We start from the raw sequence: 27650 nt of genomic DNA, 5'->3' as shown, positions 1-27650 counted from the left end.
GGGGGCACACGGGCCCCCGGGACTCGGGGAGGCGGCAGCGGGTTTTGCTGGGGTGATGCTGCCCTGTCACCGTGTCCTTGTGTCCCAGCGGGACGCGGACAGATGGGATCAGCCCCGTACCCCAAACCCAGCCTGGGCCACCCCCATGTCCTCCCGGGTCCTCCCTCCGGCAGAAGGCACCGGTTGGGACATTTCGCTTGGGGGTCTCTCCCTCCCCCAATTCACAGAGCCGTTTCAGATGCGGCAGCAGGATCCGGCCCTCCTGCCGGTCTCCTTCCATAACCCTGGGCCTCGCAGCTCCTCGCAGGTGTCTCCACCGCCAGGTACAAAGAGCTCCACGACCAGCCACCAGCGCTGGGACAAGGACCGGAGCAGTTGCGCCCATGCAGACCCCCACGCTCGCCCCAACCCTGCCAGCTCTGAGCATCTGCCGTCCCCAGAGCTGGCGAGGGCTTCGCTCCGGCTGCTGCTTTCAGGCTGCTGCACAGGGGACGTTGCCCAAAGTTTCCTTCCTGGCAGCAGGGAAACCTTTTTTAATATAGGAAACCAAAGAGGCTGGCTCACAGTGCACATGCGCCACGGCCAGCGCAGCCCAGCTCACCGCTTGCAACCGCCCGGGAGGGATGGCTGTGTCTCTGCCCTTTATCTTTCCCAGCCAGTGCCGGATTTGCAAGGCCACGAACACGGCGGCGGTGTAAAACGACAGTGTCGGACATCGTAGCAGCATCTCCCTGTCTGCCTTGGGGTGGGGGGATGCCCTGAAATCGTGCGGTGCAGGATGACGGTTGTCCCCCAGCGCTGGAGCAGGGAGAGCTACTTTTTCCGAGAGTGCCTTTAATTAATGGCAGAAGGAGCTGACAGGGTGGCTCAGCAGTGCTTAGGAAGGGTTTTAGCCTGGGAGCTGGCAGTTCCCCACGGACACCTCCTCCCCTGCGCAGGCAGCCCCTGGCCACTGCCTGATCTGAAGTCACTGGGTGACGGCAGGACCAAAGTTTCACCAGGTTTTGCTCTTGTTTTACAGTGATTTTAATAATAATGCTGAAGGATCCTCTTGCAGCAGGCACCCTGGGGGAGACTGATCATCTGCTGGATGGGGTGGGGCGGGGGGCCGGGGGAGGCGGCATTTGAAATCAAGGGACTGAACACACTTGGGAAGAAAGAAAAAAATCTGCTGCATAAAATGATAAATCACATTCCTGGGTTGGGTCTCCTTCACTTTTTGCCCCCATGGCATTAGCAGGCAGGCTGGGGAGGAAGTCACACCGTATCTACAGCGCTTTGCATTAGGGGGGGCATAGGCCCATCTTCCCCTAATTTTTTTTTTTAAAAAAGGAAGAGAAAAATCCCTTTATTTGGCAACTCCTGCATGAATCAGGTTAGAATTTCACAGCTATTTAACACCTGGTTACAGCTGTTGCAGCAGAACCGATGATACTCCACGTTCCCCCGCTTCACATCACGGGATCTTGCCCCTTCCCACAGGCAGGGATGAGCCTTATTTATTTCTCCTTTATCAGGCAGGGATTTAAGGCAGGAGGGGCTTTGCAGGACTTTGGCGGGGGGGTTCCCCTGGCCCTGCCCGGCAGGGTGAAGCCCCAGCTCTCCCCCCAGCTCGCACCCAGTGCCGCCGCTAACCCCGTCCAGCTGCCATTACGGTCGGGTGGGAATCGACTCAAGTCCTTAAACCCCAAGAGTTAATCAAAGTGCTTTGAATATGTAAATGCTGAGTATTGTTTATCATTGCCTAGAGCTGATACAGCAGTTTTCCTGCTCAAAGCCCCGTTCAGATGGTAGCTCATGAAAATTCACAACAGCCTCGCAAATAGGTGATGGGTATTATTACCCCCTGTCTTCCAAATGAGCAAACGGAGGAAGAGCCATCGAGTGATGTTCCCTGTGGCAGCAGGAATCAGCGACGGAGGCCGGTGCAGTGCTCAGGAGGAGATGGTGGTCTGCCCCGCCGGGTGTAAATCAGCGCTCTCCCCTCCACCGCTTGCCTCATTTCCTCCGGCCGAACATTTGTCCCTCGCTGCCCAACCTCCAGACGGCGTTTGGTAATGCAGCCAGCGATAGCTGGGTGTGATGCTCGCTTAAATATACACACTGCAGGCTTCAGGCAGATAAATCTGCGCAGGCAAAATGCAATTTTCCATGAGGCTCTTCTGCAAGGCCTCCAGCAACAAGCGCTCTATAAATTAATAAAACAACACACTTGACCAGGAACATGTAGCATATGCAGGGATCCAGAGGCGCAAGGGCAAGCGAGAGGACCGCACAGCCCGCGGGGAGCCCGATGCCTGCGGAGGCGGATCACTGAGTTGGCAGGGGTCCCCGGGCACCTGCACCCTCGGCAGGCAGGGCAGGGCCAGGCAGCCCCAGGGCTGGCTTTCTGCCCTCGCCGGGATGGAGGGGTAAGGCATGGACTCCTCCATTACTCAGCTCCCCCCAGTAAGGGCACTGTAGAGGGGACCATGGGGCTGGAGACCTCAACTGACTTCAAACCCATCAGTATCACTGGGGTTCATCCCATGGTGCTTCCCACCAGGTTCCCGCAGGTCAAGTTGTTGACGCCAACGCCTGGAAGAGTTTTTGCCGTCAACCCGAGCTGGGTGCCTCTGCGGCTGAGAATATGCCCCAGTTTTGGGTTCCCTTTGTGCAGGGCAGCCGACCCTGGAGGTCCAGGGCAGCCTCCTGCATCATGAGCTGTGCCTGCAGCAGAGCTGCCAACCTCAGGGGAGGCTGGGGGACAGCTGGGAGCAGGACGTGTCTCAGCCAGCCAAATTTAATCCTCCTACGTTAGCAAGGCTTAAAATAGGCTCCCTGCAGCATCGATGAGGGTGGTGGAGTTGGCCTACTCCAGCCCTCCCAAGTATTTTGGGGAAGCAGGGATGGCTGTATTGCAGACAAGCACAGCTGGGAGAAACTGCACCGTGCTGCTAGGATGTCCTTTGCTGAAGCCATCCAGGGAATTAAACACACCTTGTGGCACCTTCCCCCCCTCTAACCTCCCACCAACACGGGCTCCTCCTCTCAGGGTGCCACCTCCTCCCTTGCCATTTCTCTGCAGCCCTCTCCCGCTGTCTCCTGTGGTTGGAGGATTCCCGCCCCAGCTCATTTTTCCCTGCACCTCATTGAAACGATCCCTTTTGGTCAAGCCCAGCTCATGATTCTGTCTCAGTCCACCCTCCATTGGCTGCTGCCCCCAGGAGTTGCCGTCCTGAGAAGTGGTTGCCCATGTCATGACCCCACTCATGGCATTTCAGCGGCTCTTGGGGGTAGCTGCCCTGGGGGACCGGCTCCTCCATGGGCAGAAAGCCACACAGGTGGCCCCACTGATGGGAGGTGGCAGGCTCCTGATTCTTGTGGTGGAAGGAAAGAGAACCCCTTGAAGCAAGGCAGATGTGGTGACACACTCAAGGAGCCGAGCTGGCAACTCTGAAGACAAAGGTATTACCAAGCGGTCATCCTGTAGAGGGACTCTCCATGTCCATGTCCCAAGCATGCCGGATGTCTTCTCAGTGCTGGATGTCTTAATGCAAAATGCAAGCCCCTGGACCGCTGCAGGGCCAGCTCCAGCTGTTGACCACCATCCCATGGTGAGGAGCACCCAGGCTTCCCTGGGCTTCTGGCTTTGCTTCCAAAGCAGCCAGAGAGATGCTCCTTGGGCAGAGCTGAGATTTTTTTGGTTACCAGCAAGCAGGCTGTGCTTCCTCAGAGGTGCTCCCATCCCCTTGGGAATGGGTATCAGCACTCATGGGCCAATGGAGGAGTCTGTCATTGGCCATCACTTTCAGTCAGGGAAACAGCTGGTGCTGAACAGGAGGGGAAGAATGGACAGGTGGATGTATGTGGGTGTATAGAACAGATTGAGATCAGCAACATGCCCACCTCTGTGGGACATACACATATCATCCCAGCACGTACCCGATGATCTGGAAGAGATCTCTCGCTGCAGCCCTGCAGAGGTGGAGCTCTGCCCCCCACAAGCCAGAAGGTCCGTTGAGAGCCAGGATCAGAGCCCAGAAAGTCTGAAAATGCTGGAGTGGGAGCCTGTTCCCTTGGGCAGGTTCCAGCACCTCCCTGGGCAGGGCAGGATGGTGGCTCCAGAAGAAAGGGCTCCTGCCTGCACCTCGCCCCCCAGGACCCCACCCTGGGCTGTGGAGGGATGCAGGGGCTTAGTCTATGTGTTGGTGGCTCCTGGGGACCAAGCTTCAGTGGGGTTTGTGGGCTACTGGGAGAGTCCTGCTCCTAGCCCGTCGGCTGCATTGGCAATGCCTGTGGTCACCGGTGGAGCTCAGTCACCGGAGCTTGGACCAGCCCCGAGGGCTCTGCCTTCCTCCTGCCCAGCTCCCTGCCTGGATGCTGCCTTTCCATCCCCTCCTGGGCCAGAAGCTCCCCTCGGGCTCTGCCCTCCCTGCCTTGCCCCACTCCTGCCTTCCCACGGCGCCCAGAGCCCAGGGATTTAAAGAAGCCGTTTTCCTGTTTCTCCTTTCTCTGTGCAGACTCTGTGGGCCCACGCACCAGCTGGGCCCCCCACCATGCTACTCCCACCGCCCCTGCTGTGCTCCTGCCTGCACAGCCTGTGCGGCTGCCTGACGCCTTCCTGGCTTCACCTGGCGGGGCCGAGCCATGCTCGGGAAGGCAGCGAGCACAGGAGAGGCGGGAGAAGCCTCATCTCCCTTTTTGGTGAAGCGCCCCTGAGTTGCCCCTCTTCCCAGTGAGCCACCTGTGAACCATGCAGGACCATCACTGCTGTGGGCATCCCCCCCCCCCGGGGCATCAGGCATCCCCCCGGGGCATCCTCTCTGGGTCAGCTGAGCCCCCCTGCCCTGGGCTTTCCCTTGGCTCTTTGCAGGAGCAAAAATTCCTCAGGAAAGGGTGCAGGGGCAGATCCCCATGTTCTCCTGAGCTCTGCTGGGCTGCCCCAGCCAGCCAAGCAGCAAGCCAGGACCATCATGGGGTTGCCTCCCAGCCGGTAGACACCCCGGTGCTTGCCACTTTGCAAGGCCTTGCTTTTTCCTCCACATCCCCGAAGGAGGCTTCTAGACTGTTAAACTCGTTACTCACACGCAACCCAATTGCACCCACTCACGTGTGCATCCATCTCTACCGGGACACCACAGTCCTGCAGCAGCAGCAGAGAAGACCTGCCTACGCTGCTCTGTCTGCTCGGTGTCTCCGGTGTCGCTGAGTGGACATGGCTGGCTCTAAAAGAAAACAAAAAACCCAATAAAAGCCCCTGATTGTGCATATATGTATGTGGAGGAAGGATTTTATTACTGAGAAGTGGCAGCACATCCATTGATCAAGCTGGCAGGGATGGCTAGCAGGCAGCCAGGCTGAGCACCACGTCAAGCAGTGGCAGATCTGCTCCTCGCCAACTGCACAACCTCGGTGCTGTCAGTTCATCTGTCCCTCCTCTGTCCCCCTGCCCCAGCCCCGAGGGGCTCGCACGGCTCCACGCATGGACCATCGCCCCATTTCTCAGGGATCTGAAGGCCGTTATCAGGCGATGAGGGAGGAAAAGGAGTCTGCAGGAGCTAGAAGAAGGAGCTGAGGGAAGCCAAGGGATGCCCGAGCAACCTGGACCATGGAAAAAAGGAAAGAGCGAGGGTTTCTCCCTAGCAGCAATAAAGAAGAGGTGATCGGGGCATTAACGCATTGCTAAGGAGAACTGGTGATGGTGGATATTCACATTTGTGCTCAGAAACCCCGCTGGGACAGGACAGTTGCTATCCCAGGATGATGCCAAAACACCATCATCCCCACAGGCACCAGGAAGACTTCCTCTGGACACAGGTACCAGCAGCAGCCACTCAGGTGGCAGCTGCCGGCACACAGGGAGCGCGTGGGATGCCCACAGGCACCTCGAAATCCGCTGCATGCTGATGGTGTGGGAAAAAATGAGCATTTTGCCAGTATTTTAAAGGAGGCCGTGGGACATCCTTGTTTGCGACTTTGATAAATGCAAAATGGGAAGAAGAATGAGTGGGGCCCTGTTCAATCAAGAGGGGAAGGAGAGCTGTGTGGTTTATGCCAGTCCAAATACACAAACTAGGTCTTGTCCGATCCCGAGGAAATCATGTTCTGCTGGAGCCGATGCGCGGGTTGGTAGCAGGAAGACTGCTGCCAGGACGGGCTTCCGCAAGACTTCCTCTCTCATGGCCCTTCGTTAGGGAATTAGGACGTAACGAGACAAATGCAGCGGAGAGGAAACGAACGCCAGGGGAGCCGCTGCTGGAGGAGTTTCGGGGGCTCTGCCCTGGCCCCGTTTGCTCTCATTAGGGAGGTGGAAGGAAACACAGGCAGACTGTGGCAGGCGACCCACAGCTTGGGGAAAGCGTGACAGCACGGGTGCCCGGAGCAGCCCTGCACCCCCGGGAGGGTGCCCAGCCAAGGGGCCAAGCCAGCCCCAGCCAGGGAGGGACTGAGCTGCGAGGCTGGTGGTGGAAAAGGCGAGCGAGCGTGGAGCTGGGGGTGCAGTGGGAGGGGGGACAATGGGCAGCAGCGCTTGGGCTTGCAGGGTCCACGCCGGTGCGACGGAGGGTCGACCAAAGAGGTGACGAGCTTGGCACAGGGCATCGGGCAGGTGCCACCGGCTAGACCTGCATGGGGCCATCTCCAGCACCCATCCCAGCCGTGGGCACCAGCAGGAGTGGTGGGGCTGAGCCCCAAAGAGGATGGGCTGGAGCCCATGGGGGTTGCTCAGAGCCCCTCGCCTGGCCCCAGAGCGGTCCTCCCACCCCAGCCGGCTGAAGGGGGGCTGCAGGATGTTGCTCTGTCCAACCCCCCCCCCGGGGACAGCCTGGGCTTTGCCCTTCTGGGCTCCAGCCTGGATGCGGCCCCAGCTGCATGCCAGCTCCAGCTCAAGCATGCTGACAACTGGCTGGGGAAAATGCTGAAATAGCCCCAGCAGCTCTCCCTGGGGGTACCCTGGCCCCTCTACCCCTAGTCTCCTGGGATCAGGGAGGCTGAATCCCCCCCATGACACTCCTCCAGCCCAGTCTCCAGTGCTCCAGGCCCCACTGGTCTTTCCAAGCCGAGCAAGGGGAAACACCTGCCCTCCAAACCCGGCTCCCCGTGTCCTCCCCAGGCAGGGGCAGGATGGGCAGCAGGGACGGCGCTTTCAGTCCTTCGCTATTTTTAATTGCTCTTTCCCAGAAAGGCTGGTGTAGGCTTCGAAAGCCGCTTCCAGCTGGGAGTTTGGAAAGCTGGTTCCAGTTAGGCGCCCGGCGCTCGCCGCGCTCTGAGCTGTTATTTTTAGAAGGGCTGAAGGCGACGGCCCCGCTCCCCAGGCTGCCGCTCAGCTCTGGCCACGGCTCACGGTAGCCAGCACCTCACTGGACCCTCGGCTGGGCACGTCTCGGCGGCGTGATTTTACGACCGCCTTTTTTCTGGTGCTTTTTTGGCAGGGGGAGACTTTCATCTCCCCACATCAAGCTGTGCAGCCAGGAAGACCAAAGGCGGAGGATGTGAGCAGTGGTCATCCCTAAAGGGCCGGGGCGCAGAGCAACGTCTTCTGGTTTTAATTAAAAACCATCCGCTGGCAAAGTTTGAAGGCGTGAGCGGTGCCTGGGCTAGGGCAAGGCCAGCTGGGAACGGCTCCGGGGAGCGACTGGCACCAGGGCTGCTGGCTGCCCGAAGCACTACCAGGACCTCCTGCCCCATGCCTGGGTCCTGCCCTCATCCCTCCCTCTGCTCCCTCCTGCTTCGTTCCCTCTCCCCAGGGACCCGCCAGAGCCACTGCTCTGCCGTCCCCTGATCACCCCACCCATGGCCGTGCCCCCATGGGGAGCCGTCCCCATGCCCAGCCTCGCTGAGGTGCCCCTGGGCTGCCCAGCTCAGGGGGGCAGAGGGCTGGCTGTGCCCCTCAGCTGCCCAGCCGCAGGCAGAGCTCCCACCCCGCACCCAGAGCAGGGCACCCCGGGGGTCCGCTCGCTCCCAGCCCCCTGCCATGGGCCCTATCCCCCCACCGTGACCCCCATCCCTCTGCCATGGTGCTCATCCCATCACTGTGACCCCCAACCCTCTTCTGTAGAGCTCCCCCCTCTGCCACAACCCCCAGCCCTCTGCTGTGGGGCTCACCCACCCACCCCACACCCCAACCCGGAGCCACGCTTACTTCCCCCCGGCTGAGATTTTTATCCCCGCAGCCCAACCACCCCCCCCTCGAGACTGGCTCAGTGTCTCCTCGCAATAGCCTCCTCTAATCAGCTATATTATCTTCGCCCCCATTATTCACGCGCTCGCTGCTGTCGGCCCTCCCAGCCCTGCTGCCCCCCGTGCTGCCCGGGTGCGGGGGCTCATCCCACCACCCTCCGCCTCCCCCAGCAGCCACCTCCATCCTTCCTTCCCACCCTCCAGCCAGACTGTCCCCCCCTGGCCAGCACCCAGCACCCCCTGCTCGCCGGGCCACGGCCAGCTGGCTTTGCCTGCATTTCAGCTTCAGCCTCCCCCTAGGATTCCTAAATCTGATAACGGAGGGGGGGGTGTGCTGCTTTCAAAGGAGCAGGGTTGACCTTTGCCGCTGCAATGAGAGCCGCATGGAGGAAAAAAATTGGCTGCGGCGAGAGAGGGGGAGCGAGCGAGCTGCTGTGGTTTTACAATCCCTAAATAACGCCGGGAGCTGAGCTGTAAACACATGGCAGTATTGCCTGAGCGTGTCCATTCCCCCCCTGCTTGAAACCCAGCTTGGAAAATACTACGACCTTAAGGAAAAAAAAGAAAAGAAAACAGCTTTCTCGCAAAAAAAAAAAAAAAAAAGAAATCTCCTGAATTATTTAGCAAACGGTTCCAATACGATGGCTAATTCTGCTGGCAGACGCCGGCTGCCGGAGCCTGGCGTTTGGAGATGACTATCGGCAAGGGCCGGCGCGGCGGGTGCTGGCGGTGGGAGCCGGGTGGTCCCAGCCCAGGGCAGCTCCCGCCAGCCGGGGGGACCCACAGGCGCCGCAGCAGTTAAGGGAAGAGCAAGGGTCCCTGCCTTATTTTCACCCTGCCTGCTCGGTTTTCACATCCCCTCTTGCTGCCGGCTGGCTGGGGCGGAGGACAGAGCCACCCCACCCAGCAGAAGGGGAGATGTTCACAACACAGCCTGTCTCCTCCGCTCATCCCCCGCGCGACACACAGACCCAGAGAGGAAAACCCCGGTGGGGAGAGCTGCCGGGCAGTACAGCCGCGCTTCTCCATCACCTGCAAAAAGTCACAGCCCGAATGCTCCCTTCCCCAGCAGCCCCCAGCCCAAGGTGGGCAGCCCGAAAGGTCACGTCTCCCCGGCCAAAGCCCCACCACCGGCTCCCCTGCAGCTTCCCGGCAGCCAGGGAGGGCTGCCACCCCTTTCCGTCTCACCTGTTTCTTCCCAATTTTTTTTTTTCAGAAGCAACTAACACTTTTCTTTGAAGAGCAACAGATGAGCGGGACCCTCCCAGTGCCTTTTATGATGTTAAATTTATTGCCTCGCTTCGCAATTGCCATTTTAATGATGAACACTCCCGTGGCTTTAATGCATCTCGAGTGCTGGCATTAAAAAAAGAAGCAGGGGGGGGACGACACGTTGTCTCCGGTCTTCTGGAGGAGAATGAACTCCAGCCCATTTCCTGGTCCTTGCATAAACTTTTGCCAAATAGATAATGTGTTTTATAATTTCGTGGCGGCGCGGTGCTCTGTTGGGTAAGGGAGGCCCTCTGCTGGCACCGGGCTGGCCAGGGAGTCCAGCCCCGAAAGCCTGCTGGGGAACCACCACAGAGACACCAAGCCTGGGGAGACACCTCCAGCAAGTGGTACCTGGAGAACCAAGCCTGGAGAGCCACCTCCAGCAAGCCGTGACTGGACACCCGAGCCTGGAGAACCACCGCCAGCAAGCCATGACTGGACACCCGAGCCTGGAGAGCCATACCCTTGGACCCAAGCTTGGAGAGCCATGTCCAGCATGCCAGGCCCAAGGAACTGAGCCTGGAGAGCTCACAGAGGTCAGCACAGGGAACTGAGCCCAAGGAAAGGAGCCTGGGAAATCCAGTTTGGAGAACCGAGCTCAGCAAGCAGAGCCTGGGGCACTGAGCCCATGGAGTCACAGAGACCTGGACCTGGAGAGACATGCACAGCCAGACCAGCCTGGAGACCCAAGCCTGGAGGGCCGTGCCTGGGCAGACGAGCCCATCCCCAGTCCTGCTTCATCCAAAGGTGAGCCCCATCCCTGCTGCCTGTGCTGGTCCACCGACAAAGTCAGTGGCTGTTCTCGGTGCTGTGCAAAGCCAACAGGAGCATCCCAGCCCTTCCCCTGCAGCTGCCGCAGGGTTGGGGAAAGACCCCGTGTATGTGCCCTGGGGGGACAGCTGGGTGGGATCGCACGGGGACGGCTGGGATGCTGGGGGGGATCAACGGCAGCTTTGCCCTGGGGTGGGCTAGAGCTCCGACAGCTCCCACCTTGTCCTAGATGGGCCCGGTGGCCGTTCCCCCTCCACTGGGCACAGAGCCCAGGGGTGACAGCCCCTGCGCTGGGAGCCCCCATGTTCCCGCTCGCCTCTCCGGGAGGGTGTCACGTCCCTGGCTGGGGGAACACGCTCCCTGCCAGGGGACAAGAACTGGCCTGGTGCTAGCGATGGGCAGCACCAGTCAGCTGCGGCGTGGGGCCAGCCGTGCACACCCACACCGAGGGGCTTCAACTGAGGACGTGTACTTTTGTCAGCAGATGCTTCTTTATTTTTTTTTAACGGTGCCTGAATCTTGGCCTGCGTTATCAGGGAGGTATTAAATTGCTGTGGAAAGCAACACCGGCGGGGAGGAAAAGCCATCATGTGCTCTTACCTCTTCCCACAAGGTCGAGCCAGGCAGCCCCGGGGGACGACGTGTTTGCCGCGTCCTTCCTGTAACGAGGATCACATGTCAGAGCCGAACGAAGCCTTGAGAAAATTAAACCTGTGAGCTCACTGCCTTCCTGAGCGCAGGCGCCAGCCGTCCCTGTGGTCCCCGAGTCTGGCCTGCCAGCTGGGGTGACCAGGCAGCGGTGCCAGTGCCGGGAGGGATCCCTTCCTACCCAGGGGACGGCAGCAGTCCCCCCCAGTGTGCCTGCAGCTGGTGTGGGTGTGGGATGGAGGAGCTTTGAACCCCGGCGTGCATCACTGGGTGATGGTGAGGGACCTTCCCCTGGAAGAAGCTGTCAGCCCTGGCAGGACACAGCCAGCAAAGTCCCCTGAAGGCCTTCAGCCAGATCTCCTCCTGGGACCCAAGTTCTTGCCTGGGCAAAGGGACGGACAGACGGGTCCAGCTCTGGTTGGGACAGACACGTGGGCAGCCATGTCTTGTCCTTGCCAGGGCTGTTCCCCACACTTGGAAATGGCCAGGCACATGGGTTGGGTTTCTTCCAGGGCAAGGTGATTCCTTCTGCATTGTTCCTCTGTGACACAAGGGACGGACAGTGGACTGAGTCAGCAAGAGAAATGCATCACTGTCCCCAGCAGAGCCCATGGCAGGGGGTTGGGGGGGGGTGTCATTTAGACAGTGCCCAGGGACTCCAACCAGGGACCTCAAGCAGCCCACACCGCTCAGTGATCTGGGACCAGCACCGAGGAAAGGGCAGGCACCATGAGCAACGCTGGCTGGGGAAGCCAAGAGGGGCCAATGCCATGAGTGTGGGAGCTGGGGACAGCCAGGCATCAGTCAAGCCGGCAAGAGGACCCTAGGAGAGCACCAAGGAGAGGACCAAGAGAGGACCATCCGTGGGCCATGGCTGGAAAAAGCCCAGGGGCTGAGCCGGACCTGTTCCCAGGGCGCCCACCACTCTCCCAGATTTGCTTGCACTCTCCAGCTCAGGGGGAGCAGAAATGCAGCTCAGCCCCCTGCCACTTGCTCCTTCATCACCCTCTTCCTCCTTGCACCAACCCAGCTCTGCCCCTTGTCTCTGCCCCATCCCAGCCAGCCGGGAAGTGCCAGGGCTGGTGTTTCATGGCCACACTGGGCATCCCCACGGGGGACAGGGTTTCAATCCACCCATCAGCACAGCCCTGGGGCACAGCCGGCCCCCTGCGCATACAACCCCAGCTTCACCCGTGGCCAGGGACCTGACAGGCAGTGCACACACCCCCCCCAAACCCCCTCTCCCCGCCATCACGGGGACCCACGCGTGCCCAGGCTCAGCAGCCGCCTCCGAGCCCTCCCTGGGGCCGTGGGGGCCGCATCCAGCCCCAGCCCCGTGGCAGAGCGCTGCCTGCGTAGTGCCTCCAGCCCAGAAGCAGGCGGCTGAGGGGCAGCAGCAGGCAGGCAGGAGGCATGCAGGGATCCTCCGGCAGCTGCCGCCGGCTCGGCTGGCGGATGCCCTTTGGCCAGGAGCAGCCAGGCTTTTTTTCCGGCCCTGCCCCGAAAAAAAAAAAAAAAGAGCAAACCAAGCCCCATAACAAGCTGGCTGTAGCGAAGCAGCAAGGAGGCGGCAGATAAGAGGCTGGAGCCCGCGCTGAGGCCTCACGGAGATGAAAGGCGATTGCGAGTGAGCCTCCCCATCCCCTGCGGACAAAAGAACTCCTAAAATATTAACAAGGCCCTGTGCCGCCAGGTCCCCCAGCCCTCAACGCCAGCAGGAGCAGGCGGTACCCGTGCTGCCGGCCGAGGGATACCCGGGGGGATGGAGGCGCAGCGGGGAGCAGCGCAGGATGCTCATTAATTACCTTCCACGCTCAGCGCTGGCAAACCTGCCCCCCGCTTCCCTCGCCACCCCAGGGAGCTGCTGCCGCTCCGACCCCGGGCGAGGGAACTGCCGCCTTCCCACTGGCTCAGCATTTAAAGAGCACGTAGCAGGGGGCCATGCTGGGGAAGGTGGCCCCTCGCTGCCATTTCGGCACCCTTGGGTATGGCCTATGTCCTCCCGACACTCCTCAGGGTGAGCTTGGGGAAAAGCCGGGGCAGCTCACTGAAGTGTTTGCACACCAGCTCCACGGTGGCGAAAGGAGCGCAGGGGATCGCACTCGGTTCTGCTTTTTTTGTGTCTGCGTGTGGTTCGAGCAGACCCCAGGCTGAGGACAGGGTCCCTGGGGTGGGGGAGCGGGGTGACCTATGGGAACGGCTCAGCCCTGAGTGTCACCCCCCCAGTCAGTGCTCACCCCGCACCCGGGACACCCGCTCTGCTCCTGGGGCTGTACTTGCCTCCTGCCCAGTTCCCGGTGCCAGGGACCCTGCTGCACCAGTCAGCCCCGGGACCTTGACCCACCGGCTGTGTTGGCTGCTCCAGTGGCTGAGCATGCCTCGGTCCCCACCGGTCCCCATCCTCAGAGCCCACCTGCGGGTAGCACAGCCAAGCCACGCGGCCACACACCCGCCTCCATCCCCAGGCGCTGAGCCTGCTGCCCCTCTGCCCCAGCCCTGGCTTCATATCTCCTGCTTGGGGAAGACAGATGCTCCCCGGGTACCGTGATACAGCAGCCAGACCCAGCACCCTGGGGACTCAAGGTGACCGGTGACCCAGTGGCACAACCATCCCCCCGAGCCACCACAGCCGACCCATTCCCTCCTGACTCTGTGGGCCAGCTTGGGCAAAGCAAAGGCCTTTTGTCAAAGGATGTTGGGCTTCTTCCCGGAGGGAAGGGTGATGTTTCTGCTGCTCCGAATCTGCTGCTGGGTGCTGGAAGGGAGGAGGAGCGAGATAATAACAGCTCCCGTCGCTGGGTCCGGAAGCGGGTCCACACGCAGCAGTCAGATTGGGGGATTTGCATAGCACAGATGGCAGCCCAGGAATTTCAAAGCATCCCCCGTGCTGCAGCAGCTGAACGGCTCGGCGGCCCCGTGCAGCTGCCGGAGGCGAGCTGAGCTGCCCTGGCGTCCGGGGCCAGGCAGCCAAGAGGAGGACACACGGCACGGCATGGCACAGCACGGCACGGCATCTCCCCGCTGCAGCCCAGGAGCACTGCCCATGGTCCAGGGTGGGCAGGAGTCAGCCGTGGGGGGGTAGCGATGGGGCCACAGCAGCAGAGGGGGGACGTGGGGGCTCCGGCACCTGCCAGCGAGGAGCTGCACAGAAGGGCTCCCGCAAGGACTGGAGGGCATGACATGTGAGAGACGGCGGGAGCTAAATTTACACCACCGTGAAGCAAGCTGCCTCCAAGGAGACGTGATCACAGGCTATAAATACCTGCAAGGAAACAACGGGGACAGAGGCAGTGAATTATTCACAGGCGCAAGATGGCAGGACATGGAGCAAGCCAGGCCGGGGAGGGGGGAGCTGGCGCCGCGGGGGCACCCTGAGCTGGAGCCTGGCCGTGGGGCATCGGGGCAGCCTGGACCAGGCCACCCCACGTGCCGGGAGCCGCCAGCTCCTTGGCAGAGGTGCGAGGGTCCCGGGAGGATGCACCACCCCCGGCTGCACCCCAGCCTGGCTCTGCGGAGCCCCAAGGTGCCTCCTGCCAGCAGCGGCCATAGCAGATGGCCGGCACGGGTCCGTCCACGCCACTCCTTGGCACCGGGCTGTCGGGATGGCTGCTGGGGGGAGGTGGGTGGCGGGGCTGGGGTCGGTCCTGCCAGACAGGGGGTGCTGGGCAGGTCCAGCATCCCCCATCCCGGTCTCGGCTTTGCAAGAAAGGACGGTGACGGTGATGTTCCATGTCCCCTGCGCGAGGGGCACCCCACGGCCTCCCCTGTATCACTTGGGGTTTCCCCAGAGCTGCTGAGCAGCCACAGCAGCAGGACGAGCCCTCTGCATCTCCAGAAGAGACTTGAGGGAGGATTTGGGGCACTGGAGCATCGCAGAGCGCATCTGCTCATGCGGGGGCCGGGAAGCATGCTTTTTATAATACTAAATAATAATAATAAAACTCCTAATCGTAGCCGTTGCCCAACGAAAAGGGATTTCTGCGCCCTGCCCCGCTGCCAGCCCGGGGCTGCAGGGAGGGAACGGGGCGGGGAGGGGACGGGGCCCCCCGCGGCGGGGCAGCGGGCAGCCGGCAGCGCTGCCTTCCCTGGGCCTTTGCTGCCATCCCCTGGCAGCGCGGCGGATCGGTGCTCCGCTCCCCGCCCGGGGACAGCCCGGGCCCCGCCGGCCGGGAGGGACGCGGGGGGGCCCAGCCCTGCCCCGCTGCCGGGCGGAGGAGGGGGAGAGGGATAACCCCTCCCCGGCCCCAGCAAGGTGTGGGGGGTAAGGTGGGATTTTCTTTTCTTGGCGCTGCTGGGGGGGGGGGATTTCCGATTTTCAGCCGTATTTTTTTCACCCACACCGAGTGATGCAGTGGGCTCACCAGTGGGGCGGCCGGTCCCCCAGCCCCCTGCTCCTCCCCCCTGCTCCCAGCACCCACACGCTTGGGACTGCCCTTGCATCCAGCTTCACTCACAGCTGGAAAGCCTAAATCTGGCCCAACAAATGACACCCAAGTGATAAATGCCCCTTCCCTGTGGGGGTCAAGCTGCTTCCCCCCACATCACCCCAGCCTGCCCCTTCCCACATCCTTGCTTCCCCAGCAGTGCAGCTGCAGGGGGACCTTTCGCCTCGGGACCCCCTGGCACTCTCCCCTCCCTGGGGCCCTTGGCCAAGGTGTGACAGCTGCCCAGCATTGCTGCCCCCCCCACTGCAGGCAGCTGCTTGGGAATAGGTGCCCCAGCACCCCCCCTTTCTCTTGGGCAAAGCCACAGGCAGCAAGGATGTGACACTGCTGCCTGCCCAGGGGCCGAGGGGGCTGTGCGCTCCGGGGCCAGCATGGGGCAGGGGCTTGTGCAAGCCCAACAGCAGCCCGTCAAGCAGCTCAGCAAAGGCAGTACCAGTTCCATCTCAGCCCCCCGGCCCTTACAGGCTGTGGGGAGGAGATGGGCCCATTCTTGGTCCTTCCTGGAAAAGTCCTTGAGCTTGCAGCGGTACCCAGAGACAAGCAGCCTAGGGGCAGGAAGGATGGTTTTTCTTTGGAAGGAGTTTCTGGGTTGGGTTTCTTCCCTTGCGTGAAGGCTCAGTCTGGGCCATTTTGCTTTAGGGGCAGATGGGGCTTGGGCTCCAAGACAGGGGCATGAATTCAGCAGATCCCCTATTTACACCAAGAGGTTCGAGGACTCCTGGTCTCCTCGCCAGCTCTGGCCCCGCTCCTAGCAAACAAAATTGCAACAAGAGTCATAGGCATAGGCTGAAAGGCAGAGCCAGGAAAAAAAACCCAACCCAAACCTAGAAACACGGAGCAGTTATTACAGTTGTACAAGCAGATTCTCCCTCAGTGGCTGGACAGCCCCGAGAGGCTTCCAGCTCCCCATCACCCTGATCCTATACCAACCTATCCAGGGAAAATGGTCCCATGGCTCTTAGTGGCAGCCTTTCTAAAAGCAAAGCCAAGGGACCCTCCGCAGCATCAGCTCAAGCCCTACTGAGCCGTGGTGGGGAGGCAAGGGTCAGGCTCCCCCATCATCAGGCTGGATTGCATGGGGGTCTTGCCGCTTTTCCAGAATCCCACGAGCATCCCTGCAGCGCAGTCGAAGCAGGTATGTGGCACGCTTGCTTTCCTAGCAAGGACTCGGAAGCAGTGTCCATGCAGAGGTGGGAACTTCACGCTCAGTGCCCAGCTCAGAGCTGGTCTTCAAACCCACGGCAAAAGCAAAGTGGAACCTTCCCATGCCTGCTGCCACTGCTCCCACACATTCCCCCCGCACATCTTGCACCCAGAGGGGCTCTGTCAGCTACAACCAGAGCGATGGCCTCGGGTTTGTATTTGCCACTCAGCCAGCCCAGAGTGTTGCTGCTTCCCAGCCAAGGGCTTGGCCAAGAGGACGTCTATGCTCAGACGCTGCTGACACAGGCAAGGGCTCGGGGAAAGGCTGGGACAAACACAGCCCGGCAGAAAGTCAAGTTTGCTAGGAGAAAAAGAGAAAAGAGACAGCAATAAAAAGCAGAAATGGGGCTGAGCAGCCTGAAGGATTACAAATTTCATGCAGTTCGTGGTAAGGCAGTGCACATCACCTTGGTGGGGCAGGAGCACATCGCTACTGCGTGAAAAGAACCGATCAAAGCAGGAGAGGTTCAAGTCCTGCAGCGAAGCCCCTTTAGCTTTGCACCCGGGGGCCTTGCCGACACCTCCCCGAGGCACGTACCCTTAGCATGGGGCTCGAGGCGCTGCCGGCAGGAGGTGCTCCCAGGTCTGCCCCATCTGCTCCTCGACGGGGCTGAGCTGGGGTTGCATCAACTCCCAGACACCCAGCCAAGACCATCTCTTCTCTGGAGGAGGAATGGACCGGGGGGAAGTCTTACAAATAAGCCTCTGGACAAGGAATATGGTTTTCCTGGCGGGTGCCTTACAGAGCCCAACACGTCATTTGCAAGTCAAGTTACTTGACTGAGGCAAGATTTGACTTGAGGAAAGATTTTAGCATTTAAATACAGAGCATCTATGCTTACCTGTTGTACATCATCTCAGACCGCAGCATTTGAACAGTTACCCCACAACGAACCCAACAAAATCCGCTTGGCAAAAGCCTATCCTCCCGTGAGGCATCTAGCGTGGATTTGGAGAAGTTCCTACAGCTTTTTCATCAGCATTTTGCAAGAAGGGATTGCAAGTTGAAACACTGAGTACTTTATGCTGGTATTTAGGGTTACAACAAGAAAAAACTTACATGGAACTTTATACAAGTGATAAATCCACCAGGGTCAATCCCAGTCACTAACTCAGCAAGATCAACATGCAGCACATGCTGCTGACAGCTTACCAGGGGCCGAGGTGCCACATCTGGGCTATGCACACAACCTTTATCTCTGCAGCCGAGTTGCCACTTGCGCCTGCTTAGTTACAGCAAACAGTCCAAGTACATCAGGAGCGGGCTGTCACAACACTGTCCTGCATCACCCCACTCGTGCATCTTCACCAACTGCTCTGCTCAATTCCATTTGTTTTCCTGAAAATCTGAGCTGCTATCCTGCAAGGTGTCAGCCAAGGGGGATAAAAAAGGGGGGGAGGGCAAATCAAGGAACCCATGCACAAAATTAACAGGAAGAGAGTGGATTGGACATTTCAGAGCACCTTTCCTCCAGCTGAGCAGGAGGCAGGCCAACATAAGGAAGCCATGCAACAGCCGTAAGGTACTATGATGTTTTTCTTGAAGCTCTGGCAACATCGAGTTACACATTTGCTCGACATGACTCACAACAGGACTGCTGAATTTCCTGGGGCTGCTCCCAAGCATGGAGGGACATGCATGACGCCCTGCAGAAATGCAGAATTACTGAATCCCATGTTGAACTGGCAATATACAGACCCCACAAACAGCCAGTGTCGCTGCAGCGACTCACAAAGCTCTGAGTCACAATTAAGAGGGAAAAAAAACCCCACCCACGCTCCCAAGCTGTATGAGAGTTTTAATAAACTTGCTAAAAGCTGGCTCAAGAGCAGACACAAAGCAGAGAAATCAAGTCTCCCAAGAACCACAATTACTGGGGGAGCCTCAGTAGGTGAGCAGAGAGAGGATTTAGACACAAACCACCAGTTTTGTTTAAGGGAAAGGGCGTCACAACACTCTGCAACGATGCCTCCAAGTTCCCCTTTGCTCCATCAGACCAAGAAATTAATGCTCCCCCCCACCCCAGAACACTATCATTGGCACTTTTTCCCACCTTGCCACCAGCTGTGGTGGCCCAAGGCTAGCTTGTTCCTTTCTCCCAGCCTCATCAGCCCAGATGCCTCCTCCACCGCTGAGAGCAGGGAGCGAGACGCTGCCTGCCGTAGCTGGAGTTATCTCCTGAACCACCTCCAGCAGCTGGGGCTGGGTGAGGGCAGGACCACGCTGTTTCAGCTGGACACAAATGAGAGGGAAATTAGAAATATGGTGTTCATGGCTTCAGGACACCCACCATGTTGTATCAGAGGAACTTGCAAAACACACTTGGAGGAAGAGTTTACACTCCCCAGCAGCCAGCATTGAGACAACAGGCAAATCCCTGCAGCACGACACAGACTACGCCTGTAGCCAGACCGCTGGCACCGCAGCTTCGCACCCTCCCACCTTCCCTCATTCCATGAGCTGGTCCAAGTTTAAGACTTTGGTTTCTGTAATGCAGTCCTGGTTACTCTGCTTCATACTCCCTTCCAAAACTTTGCTCTCAGGGGTAGGTATTCTCCAACAACTCTGGCATGATGCTTTACATGCTGACCTTGTAAAAACAGCCTGAGAGTACACAAGTCCACAGCTCGCCTTGGTCTGTTGGGCCCTCTTATCAGCACCGACTTATGAAGGATGTCACATAACTCAATATTTAAAGCAAACAAACAAACAAACAAAAAACCCAAACAAACAAAAAAACCCCCAACAAAACTAGGTTGCCTTCTGAAAAAAAAGATATCAAAGAGCAGCAAGAAAAAAGCCCTACAAAATTTTCAGTCTTTGCAGACTGTAAATTCACTCTTGTAAAGACCAAAAAGGTAGTGAAGCAAAGCAGACTCTCAGATCAGGGCAGGGGCACCACAGCACAGACTGCCCTCCATCAGGCTTTGGAAGCTGCTTCCTCTGTGTTTACCTTCAGTTAAGAAAAAATACTTTTCTGTCACAGGCATCATGCGCAAAAGAGTTTTCTAGGGTAGAAGTTTAACAGCAATTCTGTTTTAATAGCAGCTCTAACAGGTGATGCCATTCCAAGTCATCCACATTCCCTCTATCCGACCATTCTTGGCTGCCCACCTACAAGAAGCCCTGCTTCCCCCAAACCCTACAATCACCACCAGTACTACTAAACTACCACACATTGACAAGATCAAATACAGATAAACAAGAAGAGATTACACAAAGGACAGAGAGAACAGAGGCACAGAAGTCTATTCAAGCTAACTAGAGAGGTTGCAGAACCCACACATCCCCTCAGGAAGCTCTTCAGCTGGAAGCAAGTGCAGATCAAGCATCACAGCTGCCCATCCTGTTCCTGTCTTCCCATATAGGCCTTTTATTTTGGTCACTGTTGGAGAAAGAATAGGGTCTAGCTGGACTTCCAGTGCCCATAAACATGACTTCTCTTATGTAGGAAGGCAGTGCAGAGCCTGAGAACTAACACTAGTACTTGCAGTAACCAAACCAACGTTGAGTTCCCGGCTTATTCAAAATACCAAGTTGCGGCTACACCCCATGACTTGGTCTCTCAATGCAATCCTTTGCAATTCCACCCTGAATCTGCTCTGCAGGCTCAGTGGACCCAGCTACTATCTACAAGAAGCTCCAGCCCAGCAAGAGCATCCATCCATGGGAGCTGAACAACTCTTCCCCATAGATGGGGGCAAGGAAGAAGCGTATACAGCTGAGCAACTTGCCAAGATAAATTTGCCAACAAATCTCTCACCAAGTAACTCAATGAAAGATTTATCCATAAAAAGAGTATTCATTATAAATACATTTGTTCGTGAAAGGGCAAGATTTTTAAATACATCCATACAATCCCCACTCACTCTTGAGATGCTTTGACCTAACTATATGATAATAAAAACTAAGTATCCTCACACAGGGAAGGAAAGGGGGTTACACACTGAGAGGCAGAAACACAACAAAACAAAACCTGTGGATACCAAATTGGAGGAAAAGTAAGCCACAAGGCTAAGTCACAAGTTGTGGGAACCCCTGAACAGTCAAGGCAGCTCTGGTTTCCTCAGATGCCACACATGCCTTGTGCTCTTGCACCAGAGCTGATCCCAGCTTTACAGAACCAACAGCGAGCCCACTGAATCAAGGACACAGGTGTTAGCAGGAGCTTGCTATGAAATCAAAGCACCAACAAGCTCGCTGCTAAATCACAGCTTCCACCAAGGAAGAGGACAGCACTGGGCTTGGTGAGAGCATATGCATTTCTACATCAAGAAGTAGGCAGAAGACTGCCAAGGCTACTCAACCTGGCCCACAAAGTACTGCCCATGTTCAGAGAGCAAACCAGGCTTTGCAGGGAGTTAAAAAAAAAACCAAGGCGACTGGAGGCAGCTGAGCAGAGGGCAGTGTAGAACTGGATCATCAGGGAGAATGGAGAGAGTAGCCACAAGAAAAAATGAGCCAAAAAAAATGGTAAAAGGCACAGGTAAAGCAAAAAAAAAAAAAAGCAATCAAGCCACAGGGAGTTTAAGGGAATTATTTAATGGTGATCAAATTGCAACACGTTACAACAGTACAGGTAGTGTTAGCATAGATCTAGTCATACACACTTCCAGGTGAGGGCAGAGCAGGGGCAGTGAGGCAACGGCTGCAGGAATCCCTCCCAAAGCCTCTGATTGCTGTTACTCACGCTGAGGTTGGTCTCCACACATCCAGAAAGCTGGACAGCAGGTTTTTTCCTGCTTTTAACCTTCCATCAGGTGCCCTCAATGCATTTCTTGTCCCTGTGCATTCTCTGTAGGAAACAGCTTCTGCCAAACCCCAAAACAACTACGATTTCCAACTCTGATCACGGACTTGCTCTAAGTCTACATAAAGGAGCCAAGAAATGGAAGGAAACAATAATTGAGGGGGGGGGATGAAACTCTTTTCTAGCTATCGGTAGGAGACAGAGGTAGGCTTCCCTAACACTGAAGGGATGAAAGCAAAACTGCTGCAAGGCTATTTAAAGAGGACAGCCTTCTTTCTACTCCAATAGATACCACGGGGCTTTTATTTTTGCAGGAGGTGGCTTCCAAGCTCTGCCTGGGCAAGCAGGCATGCCTGGAACCTAAGCCCAAGGGCTCCTCCATCTGGAATGGAAGTGCTGAGCATGTTCATTATCCTGGTTCTTTAGAGCAAGGTGACATGCAAGTAAGTTTTAACTGCTTTGAGCAGTTTTCTTCTCCACCTCCCACATGCCCAGGTTTTCTACCATGCTCTCCCCAACAAAAGCTGCTCAATGCACAAGGAAGTCTGTCTCAAACTGGGCAAAGTGCTTCCCATTGTCCTTCCTTTAGGCTTCTGATCATCTACCAAACATCAGAACTGGGAACAAGAACAGCTCTAGAGCCATTTTGCTGCTGTGAATAGGATGAACATGACTTAAGACTGTCAGAAAACACAGCCAGGCATTGCTGTCAGCAGCTGCAGCTACCAAAAGTGAGGAAAGCCATGGCCTTCAGTGGCAAGGGACAGGTTACAGTTTGCTTTACTGAGCACACTAGGGACAGAAGATCATATCCAACTTAGTCCCACTGTTTTTTCTATAACATTCGATGTGTGCAGACTGAACAGAAAAGTCTGTAGACACTTCCTTGAAAGCATTGGTATAGCAAGGTAATAATGCAAAAAAAACCAAAACAAACAAACAAATTACTCTTGCATTGCCAAAAAGCTATTAAAGAAATGCAGCAGCACATACTACTGCAGGACAAGCCAGCTATTTCAAGCACAGCAGTCAGGTCTCCAGTACTGCCCAGCATCAGCTCCATCTCAGTCCCTAGGTCCATGGATGTTGGACTCTGAGCCACATCTGAGCTAACTGGCAGCTCCTGCACACTGATGAGTGGCTACTCAGCGCTGAGCTAGAAGAGTTTCTGAAATATATTGGACCACGTTCTCACACAGCACACATATACAAACAGTCCCTGAAACCTCAAGTTACAGGCAATACACCTCAAAGGAAGTATCTGTACTGTCAAATAATGCCAGCTGCTCGATAAGAGGCAGTGGTCCTAGAACATTTACATGCGGTACAGCTCACTGAACTTGGAATTACCTGTCCTCTGGTTCACTTTGTTACAGTGGATGAGTGCTGATGAACACAAGCAACGCATCCAGTCAGTGTTTCAGCTTTACAGCATTGCCAGAGCTGGAGGAATCTAAGCAGCCCAGGATTTTATTTTTTTTTTTTAATAAAACACATTTGCTTAGTACATGACAGGAAGGGAAATTGCATGTACAATCTACATCCATAGAAGTCCCTGCGCAAAGAAAGCTAAAGTAGTTAACTTAAAATACTAAAGTAAAAAAAAAAAAAAAAAAAAAAAGAAAAAAAAAGAAAAAAGGACAGGGACTGAAAAAGTTCATGATGTGACAAGTTCAGTTCTTAGAAAGGCCACAGCCAGACCCCTGGCTTCTTGTGCTGTTTTACACTGGAACATACACAATACCCAGTTTCAAAAGAGCAGGTTTCTAGTCCCCAAAAAGGCTATAAGCTGGATCAGGTTTTACGTTAAATCCTAGAAAAAAAAGGCTCCTTCATCTAGTTCACAGTACAACCCTCAACAACAAATGGTCAACCCACATGAGGGACAGCATATGTACTCCCTACTTAAGGATCACCAGACTTGCTTTTACTATATACACCACAGCATTTGTCATGCCATCAGCAAGAAAGTCAGATCTGTTTATCAGTTCATTGCAAGCGTGAGACAAACATCCCAATGCAAGCAGATGTGTTATTCTAGTATCTCAGGTGAAGTCATTACACCATTCAGGACTATTTCAATTCATGTATGACTGCATTTCTTTCCCATCACCTAGCACACCTGACTTCTGCTCCATAAGAAAGGGAAACCATCATCCTCAACTTCCACACTCGTTACTATTCCCTTCGCTTTCTCCCCCATACAGGCCTCTGATCTCTGCCAATAACTGCCAATGCCAAAACCCAGCCAAATCTGCCACAGAAATCATTCTCGGATGGCTCACTTGTAAAACAGTTAAGGGGAATGCCCCACAGAGAGCTTGCTGCAAGGCTGGCAATCACTCCAACCTCCCATCCCTGTACTTCTCAGAAAGCAAGTACTTGGTGACCCTGCTGCAAGAACACAGGAGGACGACTCCAGCACCACTGATCCATATTCTCTGCCTCAGTCACGGAGGGTCTAGCAAGAATGTTAGCCCGCACATTAGAACGGTTTAGTAAAAAGGTAAGGCCAGACATGGTTAAAGGTTAACACAAAACCAAAGATACACTAGCAGCCACTAGTTTACACTCTAGTTTTGACAACGCTGCAAGTTTTTATCCAGGGCCACACTTCAGTGACAGGCCACATACTACCTTCTAAACCAGTGAAGACACCAACAGCTCATGGCATAACATAAGAGTGCCCAGAGTTTAAGATGACCCAATACCCAGGTTCATATGCCTGCACACTGTCTGTCTCCCCCTCCCCTGTAGCTGCCATCCCTACATTGTCTCACAGCCAGGAAACATGGCCACATGCTCCATTTCTTTTCATGTGAAGCTCTGCTCCACCGCTTTAGAGCTGCTTCGTCCCCACGCAGCAGTGTCACATTGCTACAGCAGCAGTCTTCATGCCTGCTGGAGATGCACACGTATCCCAGTTTCACCTACAGCTTGCTGTAAGAGGACTCCAAGGGAACACTGCTAACATTTACATCCAGCGGTGCGTACACGAGGACATTGAGAGAGGAGACAAGTGGAACAGATTTAGACCAAAAGCAGTGGACATTTATTCCTCATTTGTGCAAGAGTGTAAAGATGCATTTGAAAATGGATGGGACAGACCCCTGTGGCGGGAGAGCTGGAGGCTACAGCCTCTCCTTCAGTCGATGGCTTTGTTTACAATTCTACTAAGAGGAGATAAACTTGCAGACTCACCTATTGTCACACCAACGATGCTGGCAAATACACTTGTATACAAAGAAAAGTTTCAAACTACATTTTTCACTAGATTCAAGTGAAGACTTTGTTCAAAAAAAGACACATACAAGTACAATTTAAAACTGTATGAACATTTGCAAATGTTTAGTGCAAAGTAATTATGTAAAAGCTACATTTTATGAAAGTTTGTGCTGATGTGTTTGGTAGGTTTGTTTTTTGTTTTTGTTTTTTTAACCCTTTTACATCCATTATTTTAGTTACATAAGGTTTCACTTACCTACAGTACATATGCATTGTGTTAGGTCCCATGCAAGTGGGAATAATACCATTAGGCTTTGTAAAATGTCACTCATTCTCATTTAGTAAACTGCTTATTTGGTTTAACAGTCAAGTTCCTGGCACACTACACATCCTGTTTTCATGTAAGTGCTTAAGCTTATGTTTGTCTTGTTCAGGTGCATAGCCTTGTGTGATGCAAACCAAACTGCTTCATGACTTCCAAATGCAACCATTTGTGAATGCAAAAGTTTTAGAGAAATCCACCATTAGTTTTAGCCTGTAACAAACTGCTCTTAAAATTAAAAGCCTATTCACACAAAGTTATATGTAATGACTGTAGTAATCAGTTTATTACACAGATTAATCATTCTTGAACGTACAAGCTCCAGGGGAGCAGTTGGGTCTTTAAATATACACAAGTTTTCTGTCAAATGGATTTTTACCCTTACATCCAGAAAGACCTAAGCAGTTAAAAAACTTAAGAAAAATAAGAGCTATTAGCTATGTATTAACTGAGAAACCACATACAAACCAAAAAAAGTATGAAGGAAGGGACAGAGTTGAAACAAATCAACATCACTTGATGCACTAATAGCTCCAATCCATTTAAATGTTGACTGGTTAAACTTAGACCTTAAACACAGGATGTGGGTACAGTTTATCTCATTGGTCATAACATTTACCTAAGGTGTAGGTCCTTCAGAATAAAATGAATACAGAAACAGCTTCAAGTTCTTCACCTTGCTTTTCATAACTGTTATGAGTTTAAAAGGATTCCACTTAAAATCCTTCACGGATCAGCAACACTGTCCCTAGAAATATGAAATCCACCATAACTCTCCCATTCACGTTTTATTACCCAATTTAAATCAACAAGGAATGCTTTTAGGCTCACAAAGTTATGACTGAAGAACCAGCTTTTCACACACACACTTCTCTGCTAGGAGTCAATGTTGGTACGGGGAAATACAGTATTTCTATTTTGTTGTTCCAAGTATGTACAACACGCAGCACTGCTGTATCAGGTAAACATGTGCACAGGGGAAGATGAGGCGTGGGCTCATAGAAAGCAGTCAAATGGAAATCAAAAGGACTTTCTCTTTCAGAGTTCCCCTATCTTTATTTGTAGAGGTTATCCAATAATTTCTTTAATTACATCGCATACTTCTGAGTCCATTCCCGAGCTATTCTGTTGTACCTGTATGTATAAAAAGAGGATTTACTTAACATAGCATCTGAACAGTATTTCAAGTCCAGCATTCTAGTCTACACATGGCATGAACTTACATTCTCTCCAGTAGTATCATGAATTTGTAAAATTTAAGAGCAAACTGAAATATTAGACAAACAGGGGAAACAAGAAAGCCTACAGTACTTCATGGAAAAGTAGTAACTAGTCATATTTACAACAGGAATACAAGATCTTCGTGAGTCAAACCACAAAATAGAGCTAGCACAGGTCTGAGGGGAAAGTGTTTTCAGGAAGTCTTTACCTGTACCTCCCCCAGCCCCCAACTGCTGCATCCCTGGGGGAACTATTACTGCAGGTTTTGATTTTGCCATTCTGGAAAAAAATAGATTAATGTGTCCCTCCCTCCTCATTCTTCTTCTTCCCTTATAAAGTTAAGCCTAGTACCTGGTATCTACTAGGCTGCCAAACCCTGACAGGCTTGCTTCTTGCTACACATTGCATTTGGCTATCAAGACATAATTTGTCCACCAGATTTTATTTTTTTTTTATTCTGAAGGCACAGTATGCTCTACTTCCCAAGCCACCTGGAGCTTTCGCACCCAAATAGCCTTTACAGCCAGAGCCACTGCTAGAGGAAGCTCAGGGTACTTATGTAAAACAAAGCGGTTGTCATGATTAACAGTACTGCTAAAAGCTTATTTCTGACAACAGAAGGCAAGTTGTTCTTACTCTACGGAATTTGTAGAAAAAGGCGTAAGACACTTATAGCAAGAAGTTTCCTAGTCATGTACACCAACTAGGTTCTTGTGCTAGAATTTAGTCTGTAGATAATGTTCTTTAGCTTAAAGAATCTGACAATCCACTCATAATAAATGCTCTCACCTTCACATCACTGTTCAGAGACTAATCAAGAAGCAAGTCCAGTTATGTTTAAGCACAAAAATTACTTCCCTATTTTTGGAAAAAATAGGAAAGAGTCCTGCATACATTAAGTGCAGTCACTGTTAGCTGCTTGAAATACGTACTGCTACTCTTGCAGCTCTGATTAAAAACAGGATGCATGAACTTCTCTAACACTGCTTCTCAAGTATGCAGTAGAGTAAGCAAGTTTGTGGATCATTTTCCCTTCCTAGCTTGTTCTCATCAGATGACCATGTAGCTTCAGAAATTAACACTACTGATCAGATCTGGAAGGGAACAGTGAGGTAGAAAAGTGTTTACAACGGTCATTAAGCTGTTGCTTTTAAAGTGCTCATTAGTGTTAGAGTTCTCTCCATTCTTGCCATTTACTTCATAGAAGCTTGGAGTCCTCCCACCCCACCTCTACACCACTTGTTCTTCCCTTGTACTTTCAAATGAAGAGGAAACAGGGTATTTTTGTTATTTCTCCACTTGTATCATTCCATCACCAATAGCTAGCATGGAAATATTCTTCCACTAGAGTAACTTGTTCTCCCTCTGCTGGTTATGTAGAATTAAAGCAGGCAGTGAAGGCTCTTAAAAGCTGGTCACATTCAACTTAGAGCTCCATATGAAACAGATCTGCATTGTTCACTTCACATTTTCATTAAATCAAGCAAATCTGTAATTAACAGCTACAACACTAATGAAAGACCATTGTGTGGAATGAAAATGCAGTAATAAAACCACAAAAGTACAAGGCCTCTACATCCTTCACGTCTACTGGCATATTTACCTTCTTCCTACAGCAATGCAGTGCTGTTA

At 54.3% G+C, this 27650-nt stretch overlaps 1 protein-coding gene across 5 annotated transcripts in view; it reads right to left on the bottom strand.

Annotated features, from left to right (window-relative positions):
* Nucleotides 1-5124: 5124 nt before the first annotated feature.
* Nucleotides 5125-27650, bottom strand: part of UBE2D2 (ubiquitin-conjugating enzyme E2D 2) — a 51312-nt gene continuing 28786 nt past the window's right edge. For 2 of the 5 annotated variants that reach the window (XM_010565966.1, XM_010565971.1), the window contains exons 7-8: nt 10804-10862; nt 9957-10082 (exon numbers count right to left, since the gene is read on the bottom strand). In XM_010565966.1, the coding sequence (XP_010564268.1) occupies nt 9970-10082; nt 10804-10862 (172 nt within the window). In that variant the 3' untranslated portion in view covers nt 9957-9969. The other 3 variants (XM_010565968.1, XM_010565969.1, XM_010565970.1) reach the window with 3 other exon arrangements.

Source organism: Haliaeetus leucocephalus, unplaced genomic scaffold, assembly GCF_000737465.1.
Source record: "Haliaeetus leucocephalus isolate CR32 unplaced genomic scaffold, Haliaeetus_leucocephalus-4.0 Scaffold199, whole genome shotgun sequence".
In the NCBI taxonomy this organism is placed as follows: Eukaryota; Metazoa; Chordata; class Aves; order Accipitriformes; family Accipitridae; genus Haliaeetus; species Haliaeetus leucocephalus.
This window is presented reverse-complemented; position numbering and strand designations above follow the sequence as displayed.